At 34.3% G+C, this 15,927-nt stretch overlaps 1 protein-coding gene across 1 annotated transcript; it reads left to right on the top strand.

The window, feature by feature from the left end:
* Positions 1-7,088: 7,088 nt before the first annotated feature.
* Positions 7,089-15,125, top strand: LOC138331272 (uncharacterized). Its single transcript, XM_069278787.1, has 3 exons — positions 7,089-7,280; positions 10,029-10,138; positions 11,843-15,125. The coding sequence occupies exon 3, from the start codon at positions 11,868-11,870 to the stop codon at positions 13,905-13,907; it is 2,040 nt and encodes a 679-aa protein (XP_069134888.1). The 5' UTR covers positions 7,089-7,280; positions 10,029-10,138; positions 11,843-11,867; the 3' UTR covers positions 13,908-15,125.
* The last annotated feature ends 802 nt before the right edge of the window (positions 15,126-15,927 follow it).

Genomic DNA, 15,927 nt, shown 5'->3' with positions numbered 1-15,927 from the left:
GATTATTGCATTCATATTGTTGATTGTTTTGGGATACTATAAACGTTAACATTTACGCGAGGTGGGGATTTACACTAACTACGCGAAGGTCGATTGATCGCAAAAATTCACCCCGCGCGAAATATTTTGTACGTGTGTGAACTTTATTGTTAAAATTCTAAAAGTGTATCTATCGCGAAAATAACAACATCGTGAAAGTTTTATGCATGAAAATTGCGAAATTAAGCACTCGCGAAAATATCCACTTTACAGTATATTTATATATGTATATAACTTATTAACATCATGTACTTAATTATGTAAGTGGATGGAGGGTGGGCAATATGGCGCAACTGGAGCACATGCGCAGTCGTCAATACGGATGTTCGTCGATCAAGATGTCGGAAATGTACCAACCCAATCCCACAATATGGCGGCGCGTCCTGTTCCGGCGATTCGCTGCAATCGGAGCATTGTCCTATGCCAGTGGGTTAGCATCACTTATTTTTACTTTTTTACTCATTTTCCTGTTCATACATGTATGTTCTGTAGGGTAAGAATACGAAATAATATCACGTAATCTTCAATAAGAAATTGATACAAAGACTTTGTCTATTTGCTAGATTTAATATTTTCACAATACATTGTATATGGTAACAACTACTATTATACTACATATATAAAAATGTTTGAAAGATTGGTCTCACAAATAATTGTCATTGTATTTTGTGAGAAATTAGACACTCTTCTCTGGAAATACACTGAAAATGGAATGGGAATAAAAGATATTCTTTTCATTTCTTTGAAATTGATGACGTGACTGGAATATGCCAAAGAATTGATACTACAATCGTTATTTATTCAGCATTATATTTATTATCTAAATTTGACTGCTTTAGTAAACGTTACGGTTCATTTATGGTTGATTTCCTATAATGCTTGTGCAAAAAATGATATCCAATAGTAATGGAAATCTTTGTAAACTTCCAGCTGGAATGACGTTGGATCGAGATGTCGTCTTTTAACGTTATCTTATAACCGATTGAAACAATTCATTCCGCACTAACTTTCTCCGGTGTCACATGGTACGTGGACTAGTCTTGGTATTTGAAAATGGCGAAGATGATTTTTTTATATACATATGTATTTTCAAACATTATCCTAGATACATTTAAGAAGACGTGTAGATGTCGACGAAGGCGTGTCCCCGTGATCATAAACATCACCACGGAGGAGTTAGCCACAGTGATGGAGGAAACAAAGAAGGCGCTTACAGTCGATAAATCCAAGACAGCAAGTAAGTAGATGGAATGTTTTATAATAAATTGTCGTGATAGTGAAAACTAGGAAAGTCAAATTTCTTTTATACTACAGTCGTAAATACTGAGAAAGTTTCTGAAAATATCTCAGAAGTTAAATGCAAATAAAGGAAGAAGAAGAGTACTACATTAATGGTATGGATGAGTTATACAAGAATACTTTTTACTCGAGATGGATGTTAATTTGCTAGTTAATTACGTAAATTTAAATACCCGCGATGATCATGTAAGCAAGGATGACATGATGCAGCTTATTTGTGTTACATATTGACAATTTCAGACCTATTTTTCTCGCGAATAAAAATCTGTATAGTATACACTCTACCGTATTCGCATTTTGTTCCCCTCTTTCCAAAAACAAAACTTTAGCAATTGTTAGGCTCAATCTGAACTGAATTATAGGCTTCCACCAAATTCCCGATTCTCCACCATTTTAATACATTACTAAAATTCCATTTTGACAATTAGTTTTCTGGTGAAAAGTATCGCACTGTTCCGTGATGTTCACTCTTGCGAACAATTGTTTGAATAATGAAATTCCATAACCTAATATGAATCTGCTTCACTAAGTTTATCATTTTCCTTGATATTCTTTTTTTGTTCATTATCTTTGTTCCAAGTACGTATGATATTTCACAGTTATCGTGTATTTTTCCTTGTTATGCTTTAGCTACGTTTTTTGTTTTCACTATTAATGATATTACAAAATACGTATTTCGTTATGGAGATAAGCCATTAACTGTACAATATGTGGGAGAGAGAACTATATCGAAACCCGTCAGGGCCGATATCTGTTGTCTCTCCCACATATTGTACAGTTTGAGGCTTATCTCTAACTTAAAAGCCAGTTTTTTGTCTTTGTCTATGAGCTCATCTAACTCATCTACTATCTGTAATTTCATTTTCATCATGTCCACCAACAGTGATGGAGGAATATCACGTTCTCAATTTAAGCGATATAATAAGGTGGCTTTAGTGATTTTTATTACTAAAAGGACATTTGTTTCCAATGTCTGATGTGGTAAGGAAATGCCATATGAAACTAGACTTGCAATTTAGGCGTTTATTTGAAAGCGTCTTGCTAAAATTCACGCATATAACAGTGATTTAAAGGCCAGTTATAAACAGTTGGTGTCCCCACAGTTTTCATTGAATTCAGAGGATTTAAAATTCCGATCTCTTTAGGTACAAACTTGGATTTATTTATACAATGTGCAATTTCATTCAACAAGCCACAAGGTAAAATTCTGAAATATTGTTGAAACAATATCAAAATAAGTGTAAAACTACAATGCAGATGATTTGGTTTCAGAAAGCGGAAATTAGAGTTAATGTTGTAGATAAGTGTTAAATGGAAATTCATAAAAAGGGAGAACACTCCATCTGGGATATATACAGAAATTCTGTGGATGTGTTTAATTCCGCATCAATAGAGGATTAAATTCTTTTCATATTCATTGTGTGGGATTTTTTTCATAATTTGGATTAAAAAATAATGGAATAGTCCGGCAGGTTGTGTGTTGTGTGTTAACATAATTATGGGATTATGCTCGGAGACATATACTCACCCGTATTGTGTAACTCTCCCATATGCTACCTTTTACTGTCTTATAAGTGACTGTCTTATATTAGAGTCACTTATAAGACAGTAAACGGTAGCATATAGGACAGTTACAGGTAATGGTCCGATAATTCGGGAGTTAAAGTACAGAAACAACAGTAGATGGCATCACAACTATGTTTTGAATGTATTTATAACGACAAAACACATTATTCTGCATAATTGATAACATGCTTCTTTAACCTGGACCACATGTTTCAAATCCATGTTTTTTTTTCAATCTCTTACAGTGTCCATCAGGAAGAAAACATCTGCCCAAGATGACCGGAAGTCGACCGCTGCAATAGCGTCGGTGTTAGCTGTTGTCTTGTTGTCTGTTCCGGTTATTTTCATCTTCGGCATTGACATGATGAGCTTGATTCTTTACTTTAAAACGAAGACAAGTAAAGTATCTGGAACAATCGGCGGCAATGATGAAAAATAAAAAAATCGACAAGAACTCGGCATGGATCATAGGAAAGATTTTTTTTCCATTTCTATTGCAATGTGATCCATATAAATATCCTAACTTCCATCCATCTTCTGAGATTAATCGACATATTAATTCTATTTAATTAGATTTTTAGCAATTCTACATTTGTTTAAACTTTAAACCCATAAAAATGTTCATTAAAAGTAAAATGCTGAGGATAAAATAAATGTTTACATAAACAAATAACATAAATATAAAACATACAAAATGCTACAGTATATAATGTTATGTATTCCTTATTATTGATGTTATTTATGGGGGCGCGGTGGCCGAGTGGTTAAGATGTCCCGACATATTACCACAACCCCTCCACCTCTGGGATGCGGGTTCGAATCCCATGTGGGGCAGTTGCCAGGTACTGACCGCTGACCGGTGGTTTTTCTCCGGGTACTCCGGCTTTCCTCCACCAACAAACCTGGCACGTCCTTACATGACCCTGGCTGTTAATAGGACGTAAAACTAAACAAACAAATGTTATTTATGGTTCCCTCTTTATACACTTTCAGTCAGATATTGTTTGTTATGTACATTTCTTTGTTTTTAAAACAATCTATACTACTATATTTCCTATTTTGGTGGACTTCAATTTGATAGAGTAGGTGTCCGAAGGAACTGACATATCTTTAACGATAACAGAAGTCTAGCTAGAAATAAGATTCCATACAAAAAAATCAACAAAAATTAGGGTATATGCTATTGCCTTAGTATACATATTAATGCTCCAATTATGGTTACAATTCAATGAGGTGTGTTTCATATTAAGGTTCAATTTATATATCGGGGTTTACTTTATTCATTCGTTGAAATTGCCTATTTCTACTGTGATACTTCGTATAGTAATAAATTGGTTTTGTGATCTTATCTTGATATTTACCTGCTCTTTGATATGCTATTATACATTAAGTGTTACCATCATGTCTGCCATGGCCATGTTCTGCTAAGATACATTATCTGCTCTAATTACGTAGAGGGTCCTACAGTGCTGTTACTGCCCATCTGTTTTTAAAGCATATTTATGGAACATTATTTTAATGTTTTGTCAATATAACATAGGTTACATATAGATATTTGTAAATATGTATGGAAATTAACATTACTTTTAAGTAACATTCTTCACATAGTTCACCTTATTTAATGTTTAAATGTTGAAATCTAATGACATGGACACAATATTCAGTTGGTTTTATATATTAATTGAAGATTATTCAAGTGTATGTGTAGACTCTAGACCAATAGAAAAAGGTGCTGATCACACAACTTGTAATTTTGGTTTTTTTTTATTTTTACGACAGCATCATAATTATCTTTTGTAAATTCACACAATTTGAAGTAAAAAGAACAATTTATTACAATAACAACATTTTTGACTCAACATATTTTAATTAGAGCTGAAGCAAGGATTTTTTTGTCGTGTCATGTGATTGAACAAGTTAATAATAGTGTTACTTAACCAACTAGTGAACCAACTGATATTGTAATTTACAAATAGTTTGTAAATTTCACAGGCTAGTAGGAAAGGTAAATATTGAACTTTTCAGGCAGAGATAAAGTTAACGGTATTGCTATTTGACTCTAAATAATAAATTTGAAATATGTTGATCCAAAGAAAGTTGTTAGGTATGAAAGCATGAAATTAATCATTTGTGAAAATAAGTTTTGTTTCTTGTACGGTGAATATGTAAAACGTTTACTTGCATATACAGACAAACTAGAAAGAATATTTGTTGATTTTGTAACTGAAAATTATCAATTCGTCATCTCTTGTTTTTGATAGAAAAAGCATACCACTTGTAAGCGGTGGAGCACCTTTAAAGTTCAATACCATGTTAATCATGTAAGTAATTTATAGCCAATCTTAATTTTACGTTACATTATCGTTACACAGTATTTTGGTAGCATTTGCGAATGTGAAAGTATTTTAGAGAAGTGTTGATTCATACAACACTATGATGACTTTATGGTAGTTTATCATTGCAGAAATTTGTCTATGGTATACTGATATCATATATAATATTGAGAATGATATAAAACTAAGCTTGATCTAAAAGCAAATGAGTTTTTAAAATGGGTTGAAATAATGATACTGCTTTTATTAAACAATATTTGAATAAATCAACCATATTAAAAAAAACTCCTTTTTTGTTGTCATTAACAAATGTATATTATTGACATCAACTGATGATGTTACTTTTATCTTAAACGGAATTACTAAAACATCTTGTTTAGCTCAGTGAGGATTGATGCATATTACCGTTTTTACTAAGTGAACTTGCTAATCTTCGATGTGATACATTTCGTTTATCTACCTAAGCTAGTTTTCCTAATTTTTATCTGGAAATCTAGAATGTACGGCGATCACTGGTCTAAATACTCGTACAGGAAAACGCTGTTTGTCAATCATGTGATCAATATTCTTACAGTACTATATAAATTACAACAAACACAGTAAAGTTTGTTTATACACGTTTAGAAAAATCCAACTAAAATGTGGCAGTGCTTGTTAATTTTAATTAAGTTTAGAAAAAACCTTTGTCACATTTTCAATATTACCGGACTGGCAATATTAGTATTTTGTATTTTTATATTAATTTCATTCGCGCTAATTATTTCCAATGTCAATTTTAATACATGTACTTGTCAAACCCGTCTGTATTGTTTGTGTGCCCATAAGAGTGTTTGTCAAAACATTATGCTAATATTTTGTGTTATCACGTAACTATGTCTTCGTACATACCATGTACCTCATCCTCGATACTCCAGGGCTTCCGATCACTAGCGATCTCTACACCCCTGGACTATCTCATAGTGAAATTGAAGGCAGTTCAGCCGAAAACATTTGACCAACCACAGGCCAGCAAAGATTTCCTTTGAAGACTACAAAGAGAGCGATGACTAATATCAAAGCCACACAGTCGACCACAGTGTACCGTTATACGCTTTTGATGTACATCAAATGACTAAATTACCTGTTCTATTCTGTTGCCTCCAGTTTTACTATGAGATAGTCCAGGGGTGTAGAGATCGTAAGTGATCGGAAGCCCTGGAATATCGAGGATGCATGTACCTGTGAATTGCATCTGTCATTCCTTCACACGACACGAGACCGTCTTGACGTACCAACATTATATAACTATCTACAGAAAAAACATTATTCTATATACAGACTTTCCGAGAGCAGCAGTTTATTCCAAAGTAAGTGGACTGTAACAATAGTTATATTTTATATGAAATTATATATATTATCTATAACCTTTATGGGATTATACCTTTTCCATTTGAAGTTAAATTGTCTTTATTTTATCAGTTTATTTTGGGCGTGGTTCGTCATTGTTTTTTTATAACAAGAACCAGGGTATGTAAGCTGTGTAATACTGTAATTTATCATAGGCGGAATAATATGTATTTATTTACGCTAAGTTGTAACGTTAATTGTAACCGTTACGTAGACTTTGTATCTAATGTATAAGTGATAAAAGATATCTCGTGAAGTGTACATGTATAGGATCGTCTAGTTTTATTGTATTTGTTCTTAAACGTTGTATTTGTTATTGTGGGTTTTTTCTGCTACGTTGAATAAATGTTTGAAAGGAAAACACCAGACTTTAGTAGCTAATTTAGATCTGACTCGGCTACAAAAATATGGAAATTCCAATATTTAACTTCATAGTGTATTATATATACAAACCGAAAGTAGAATACCACATCAATATATAGCAAGCGTCAACAAACCGACAAGGAAGGAAATCTGGATCGTTGTATAAAATAAGAAGTCTTTACGTAGTTGTATTCACTATGAATACCTTTTCATCACAGTTAGCTGACATTCAAAGGCGAAACGTGAATTACCTTGATATAACCATGGCCGAATGCTTAGTGGAAACAAATACCGGTAAGTCAACAATTCACGTTACAATAACATATAGAATAGCATCACAAACCTGAGTGTAATCTAAATTTAAAACAAATGTTAAAGCACCGGTCTATATTACCCACAGAAAAATGTCATGTGTCAAATATAACCATTGTTCTTGAAGTCATATATAGATTTACGACCAGCAGAATATGTTTTTCTTATGCGTATTTAGAAGCAATCAACTACAGTATGGAAATTTCTATCTGCAACGTCATTGTGTATCATATCGTTCAAACCGAAAGTGGAAAAACCCATCTATATAAATGATACTGTCAAACTGAAAACCTGTATTGAGGTTATGTCAACAGGGACTTTGTTCGTGGGTTTTAAACATTTGATAAATATAATATAAATATAATAGACTACAAAGTAAAGTTTCAGTAATTTATTCTAGCCGTTTTAAAACCTACCGTGTCTGACACTAATAAACTGTCTTAAACTATCTGGCTTTGTAACGTGTAATAGGGGTACTCTACATCACTGAATCTGAGTACAGAGTATATTGTTACTGTTCTATATCAGTGCATATATATAGATAGATAACAGGTGGACTGTAGAGCTCTCCTGTTATCAACTGAACTACAGGGACCCTACAATATATATAATACGCTACTCACAAATACCGGTAACGGAGCGCATATCATCTGTAGGTGTGTTAATGTTAGCATTGAGCTCGTGTACGATACACATTTGTGTAGGTGACACAGTTGTGTAAGTGGACAGTGTTTAGGGATATATGTACGAGAAATTAACCGGAATGAAGTGTCCTCTATATAATCCCGGTCTCCTATTCGCTTTCAATAGGTTAGATGACAATATTATTAAGACTTTTTTGGACTTCGAGCGTAAACAGAAGACGGAAGTAACATACAGATAGCCTCTGAGTTACATGAATGGCAGGAGCATTTCCGGCGAAATAGCTCTGATTCGAGTAAGTGGAAACTCCTGTGTGGAGGTAGAAAAAGGTGCCCATGGAAACAAAGATCTAGGCATGTTATAAACTTCCGGTTTGCACCGGCATTCCACGCGGAAGGCGGAATTTTCAACATTCTAAATGTAAATCTTATCCTTGTGGGATTGAAGGATCGTAAGTCCCAGTATTGAGATAGTAATCGCAGGAAAGATATATTACATATGCAGTTTGTACCAAAATAACAATTGGATAGCACTGTTTCCGTTTGCGAAGTGCACATGGACTGGCTTAATCTGTAAATGACGTCATCAATGACTTTATGGAAACGTTAGAGAGAATTTGACCTTACATATGACTTTTCCGAATGTATATATAATATTATTGTGATATCTTGATCTATTTTACGAACGTTTGTTGCTGACATGAATATAGGTCAATGAACCATAACAGAATATTCACAAGTGTTAACTACTCAGGTAGACTACATGCCCAAGAAACGGGTATACGAATGTCGGTAGAGCGCCTTCGAGTATTTTCGGCCGTCTGCTTTTTTTGACTCATCTCGACATATCAATAACTATTGACCCAAAAAACCGTTCGTTAATGAAAGAAATTAAAATAAACATTTACCGACAGATCTCGTTTAATTATTTCTTTCTAACCATATCATGTCGCGAGCTTCATCATTAATCAGTGTATACTAACAATTTTAATTCATATATTTCATTAAACTGTACTGTAATCATATTGGTTTCTAGCTTTTTCTGATTTTGACATAACCCATGGAGTGGAATTGATAGCATATAGTGTTGTTACAATTCATTTGTTAACATGTTCTCATCTTTTTGTAATTAGTGGGTGAGTACAGAACAAAATAAATAAATCATACATATCTAATGTACTGCAGTTCTTTGCAAACATAACTGTACTGACAAAAATTGACAAAAACCAAGGAATTATAAGAGATAGGTCGTTGCAAAAATATTATTTTAACTGATGCATGTTTTATTTTGTTGGTAAAATACTAAAATAGATTACAAGTTGTTGTAAAGTTGCAATTTGATTTTTATCATTAAAGAAATGAATTGATCAATACTATACATTATATAGGGCTATATGTAGCTCGACTTCATTTTCTATAAGTGCTGGATCTATATTTAAAGGATACTAAATAGTCTGACCACAAAAAAAAAAAAAAAAAAAAAAAAACAATGAGAAATTGTGCATGCTTTCAATATCGTTAATTTGCACATATTATAAGCGAGTTTGTTATTCCACGCCTTATAGACTACAATGTCATTTAAAGAAAATCGGAGTACCCGAAGAAAAACCATCGGCCTACAATCGGTATTTAGTGGCTTCCCTTAATGGCTTTAAAACGGACAATCGGAGGGAATATCAATTACTCTTCAATGACATTCCAAATCATAATTAAGACACGACATTAAATGTATATAAAAATACATTTACACGACTGGCAGCTACACGCGTTCTGTCTCAGCTTGTCCTACTGGTATGTCAATTATTCCAAAAAAATCTTCACTTTGGTATTTTGTTCCCAAATATGAAAATAAATATTTGTTTTTGTCTTCTTGTAAAAGTATAAAGTATATAGTAACAAACAGATATAATAACAATCATGTTTAATTCAAACATTGGAATATCTGGTTACCATGACCTTAATCATGATGTCCTAACCCCGGATATCTGTAAACAAAAAATAATGTTTATCGGTCATGGTCGCGACAGGACCCAATTTGACACTTTATTGTATGACTGAAATAAAAATGTTTTCCATGTATATTTTACAGAAATGATGTAGACCTGTACGGTACCAACCGGAGTCACTATCACATCCACATTGATGGATGTCCTCTGATATGGAACTGGAATACTGAATAATATAATGATGATAACTTAGGTAAGACATCACTCATGAATATTATACACCGTAACCTGAACGCATTACATCATCCTCGGTCCCAGGTGTTCGTCGCTCTACCGCTTACTATCCCATGGGAGCATCGGCCGCATTTGCCGTGGTTCAGGTCAGAGAAATCACTATATTTGGAAGTAAACACACAATCACGTGATCATTAGATACCCGTTATACAATTTCGTGTTTTGGCCAATGGAATGAATGAGGTATAAGCAAGTGAATCGTTTTACTACGTTTTTACTACAAAAACAAACCGCGTATTTTGTACATAAATATATGTTTTATAGATATATACGGACACTTCTCTATGTGTTATACTAGATACACATATATATGTCTTCTGTATATATCAATAGTCAAAGGCCTGTGTATCAAATGAAAACTAATACAATATCGGTCTGGATATGCACTAAAACATGACACAGGTACAATATGTCAGCCCTCACGTCCATAGAGACAGGACAGTGCTGTAGCAGACGACTATTTTGAGCTGAGAAGTATATCATATCAAACATGTATAATAAACAGACTTAAACAATAAAAAAAAATGAAAGTTATGTAGGAGTTGCGAGTAATATTAAATTCATTACAAAATATAAAGAACGTACATGTATTGTATATATCATCTACGTCCTTGAAATGTGTAAACAAAGTACATGTATACCATATTATACCCGAAGTCCGTTTTGAGACATGAAATTTGATTGCATACGCCTGATTTGAGCGGAGCCAATCAAATGACCAGAATTTGGGTAATGAATTATTCATATCACGGCATATGCGGGCCATGATCCCAGGGGTTAGTAATTAAAAGCGATAATGCGAATAACACATGGCACCGAGTATGGACATATATAGGGCAATCCGTACTCATGAGATTGTTGGATCTGCATCCATGGAATATTTACGCCAACACAGCGTGGTGAGATACTCACAATATCTGACACCTTTTTTATACGGAATAATGTGCATGCCGATACGCGGTCTGTTATTTTGGCAATATATAGTTACCCAATCTACCGGGACTTATCATCTTTAAATAAGTCTAATATACACTAAAATTATTAGTATCGATTTAATGCTAGGTTTACACTATGTTCCCGGCGACCACGGTCGTTTGCCCAAACGTGGTGCGCCGTGTAATTTTGGCTCTTTTTGTCTCTGTATTCAAGTTAAGCTAGGTCTTGTGAAGTTTTGTCACGGTCTTTTACGGATAACGTGATGGACCGTGAATATAGGGGAAAGTGTTGTTCACGGACGTTAAAGGTACACTACGGCTTTATCACGGTCTATCAAGGATACCACTACGTTCTCTCTAGACCTGTTACGATCTGATGAGGTCTGCTACGTTTTACACGTTTTGATCAAGCTCCGATACGTTTTTCACGGTCCGCCAAGGCTTACTAGGGATGAAAGTCTGATGCCGGGCTTTTTTGGAGCAAATGAAACAATATCTATTGCCGAAAATGTCATTTCAAACACATTTTGATTACAAAATGTGTTAAAAGAAAGAAAATATATACTATATTTGGTATAAATATATAATTATTATAGCCAAGTTTTTCTATGCAAATATTTTTTTTTCTGTAATGGTTCGCACTTTATTTGCCTTCTGCAATAATAGTTTCGGTATAATTTGATGGTTTAAATTTGTTTGATAATGACTATATTTTGCTTATGTGATAGGGGATATAGACTAACGACGAAAAGTATGTCAGACCAGGGGGAACTGTACGGAGATTCGTGGATTCTGCACTACGTCCTTGACAGGATGATAGGAAACCAGGAGATGGTGGCTATCAGGAGGAAACTGACACTTGTATTGGAACAGATATCCAATGCAGGGAAAGACAATTGTAATATGATTCTAGCAGGCAGTATGGCAGAAGGAGCATACATGGATGGTTCGGACGATGATCGCATGTTTATTAACAATAATGTTGTGGTTATATGTCGGGATCAGGACACCAGTACTACACCAGGTAAAACTGTATTTATTGCGAGAGATGCCCACAGCCGACCTGGATACGTAAATTTAGAGTTGATTAAAGTGGGACATAGGGTTTCCAAACATTTGAGTGAATCAATCGTTCTTGTAGGGGATTTATTATTCCTATCCAGTGGGAAGTATATGCGGTCATTAACAGATGAGTGTAGTTATCTGTTCCAGATTACGACGGATGTATCTGGACCAGCTAATACCTTTGTTAATGAACAAACTAGGACAGGTTGTGATGTAGACGTTGTCAGAGCATTTATATGTAATAGTTGGCCTACAGAGGCTGATGAATGGGTTAATAGACCACGATTACATGAATGGCCAGGTAAATGTTTGATAGATCAAATAGTACATGACGGTTGTTATCTTGTCCCTGTAGGAGACAAAACATCACCCAACCCAGCCCTTCAGTGGAGAATTTCTTTCGTAACTGCGGAACGCAAACTCATTCATTCTATCGGCCATGTCCAGTTCCAGGTGTATTGTCTTATCAGGTATCTTAAAAAACAGATATCTCCGAATTTAAAACAGATATATGGGGATGCAGATATTGTTTCATCGTATGTAATGAAAACAGTTTTTTTCTATGCTTTAGAATTTACCCCGTTATCTTTTTGGCGAGAGAAAAATCTATTTTTGTGTCTCACGCTATGTTTGAATATTTTAATTACTTGGGTGAATGCAGCATATTGCCCTAATTACTTTATCAATACAAACAACATGTTCCTAGGAAAGGTCCGTGGCGAAAATCAACAAAAGCTTCTTCATTTCCTCGTAGATCTACACAATATGACTTGGGGGTGTCTGTCAATAGGAGCATTCTCCAAACCATCAATAGGAGAGTATATTCGCCGTGTAAAACGAGGAGCCTGGGAATTAGTACTAGCAACACCAGCTCGGTTAGAAAGAGAATCTGATTTGACAATCATCGAGGGAACCATGGTCAGCACTACAACAGCGATACATCCTAAACTATTCAAACATCTTAGTAATCTCCTCTGTAAATCAGAATCGGACATGGATGAGTATGTCGCTTATTACCATATGACCAGGGCATTATCCTGTAAAGGAATGGAAACATTTGAAAAGCCATCCCCTTCCAGAGGAAATAAAGATACATACAACTGCCTTAGGAAATCTAAGAGAGATATGACACCATTTGCCTCAGTGTGTTCTAGTCCTGGTCTACTGATGTTAGCTACGTATCACTATCAGACCGGGAATTACAACAAAACACTGGAAATGTGTGGACACGTGATCTCGTCATGGAGATGTTTTTTTGCTGATCATCTTTATAAAGAGGATGGCGACAGGTATGAACATCTCTACTGTGGGCGTGGGTATAACCTTCTATACAAATGTCAGCAGGCATGTGTATCATCCGTACAGTTTTCACGGACATGTCGTCTTATGTGTCCATCCCAGTTGCATCCTGAGCTACCATTAATTGGTGACTGTATAATTCCCCCACGACCATACGCCATATTCCTATCCTTCCTATGCTACCATGACCTTGGCGATACCAGAAGACGTGACGCAGTGCTGACCCAACTCCAGACCGTGAAGCATGACAGGTGTCAGGGAGTGAGTAAATGGTGGATTGTTCACAATATCCTGGGGATCTGTTACGAAATGATCGGGGACAAAGAAAGATCTCTCCGTGAGTACACGGAGTCTATGGGTGCTAAAACAGCTTTTCAGTGTCATAACCCTGCCAAGGCAAGGATACAACAGCTGAAGCAGGCACTTTAAATGGGAAAAATAATTCCCATCTCACCAACAAAGCTTTCATTTCGGAACAAGAAGTCATGGTTCCTTAATGCAACAGATTTGTATTCATTTTTTACACATTGATATACAGACATCATTAACAATTGGCATGTAGACATACGAGGATTACATGTACATGGAGATAATAATCAAGGTTATCAGAAATATGTGAATATATCCATATAGATAGAGATAGAGATGTTTAGTTTAAAACACAAATCTCGATATACCAATTGTATAGATGAATGTGAAGCACAACGTGGCGGCATATATGAAGCATAAATCACCAATTACGTTACATTAAGTACTAAGGAGGTATACTAATTTAACATTCATATCTGCACACAATATGCGCACTACTAATTTAAAAACGAACGTAGATGAACATCAAATTAAAGTGTAATATATACAATATATCTAATGTATGATGTATATATATATGATTTATATAAGACAAAACGACTTTTACATATCATTTTTTATATTTCTTCATTTTGACCTATTTAATTACAAGTGATGTATATATATAGAAGTTTATTATTAATCTTATGGTACATGGCAGTGTGTTGAGACAAAATTCACAGCTATTTTTAGACTGTGTTACGGATGCTGTCATGACCTGTAATATTAATAATTTGTGTTAATTAATATAGCATTGTCATGAACGGGATCTGGAGTGAAATTCTGTATTGAAATTTTAATACGGCCAAAATAATGTAGATTCCTATCAGGTGCAATGAAAAATGATAATATTATACTTTAAAGTTCTACTGAAGGTTTTACAGATAATCATGTCATGTAAACAATGTTAATATTCCTGTATAATCGTAATACAATGCGTTAATTATCATATAAGCAAAAATGTTGAGGGTAGAGTTTTGTCATGTCGAGATTTCAACACTTTAAAATATTGCAGAATTCATAGTTCATAGAGAAATGGTATTAATATATACTCACAGGATTATTATCTGAATTACTCTTGTTTTAAATCTACGATTGCGATAAAATTCGCGTTATTTCAAACTTGGAAGAACACAGCTTTGAAGAGAGAGAGAGAGAGATAGATAGAGAGATAGAGAGAGAGACTAGAGAGAGAGAGAGAGAGAGAGGGAGAGAGAGAGAGAGAGAGAGAGAAAGAGAGAGAGAGAGACTAATTGATTGGTTTAAATCCAACGGCGTGAAGGCAATCCCAGAAAAGTTGCTCATTTAACTGGCCTATGCAGAAATGCATCTAAGCAATTTGCAGTTTTAAAAGACAGGGGAATAATCTTACAATGAAAGGTAAAATTACCATTAATAAGTCTTTTATAATGTCAAATTTTCTCTAACACCAGTAAAATGGAAAAAGTGCAAGAATGTTTGTTTTATTGAAAATGATAATATTTCCCCTGTCAGAGACATTTTTTAGTAAATACAAACTTGATTTTTACATGTAGCTAGAATGAAATATATACCTGCTCAATTTTTTAAGATTTTAAATGGTATCTCTTTTTCTATTTTAAATGATTTAATTGATAAGAAAGAAGTATTTTCTACCTCAGGAAAGATAATTTTCTGTGAAAATTCCAAAGGTGAACACCTCATATATGGGAAAAATCTTTTAGGTTTGTGGCATCTCAGGTGTGGAACAATCTGCCGAATAACCTTAGACTAGTTGAAGGCAAAGTAGAAATTCAATACAAACTGATTTGGCTGCTGTGAAAACTCAAAATTAGTAAGAAAACAAAGATAAATAATAATGTTTAATTTAACGTATATTTTGAAATCAATAAATATTGGACTCACTAGCTCACTATATTTTGTTTTTGTTCAGGACACTTTTTTAGTCATAGTCTTCTTCAACAAACTTCTGTTTTGCTACCACATGTCATACCGGTATTTCAATAGTGTTTTCGCTGTTTTGAATGATATCGTCTTTCACAGAAAACTATAATTAATAAATGGACTCACAGTAATTATAACGAAAGCATTTATGTATAATCTATGACGAAAGAGGTATCTT

Source organism: Argopecten irradians, chromosome 9, assembly GCF_041381155.1.
Source record: "Argopecten irradians isolate NY chromosome 9, Ai_NY, whole genome shotgun sequence".
NCBI lineage: Eukaryota > Metazoa > Mollusca > Bivalvia > Pectinida > Pectinidae > Argopecten > Argopecten irradians.
Note: the sequence above shows the minus strand (reverse complement) of the source record. Positions and strands in the feature narration are given on the sequence as shown.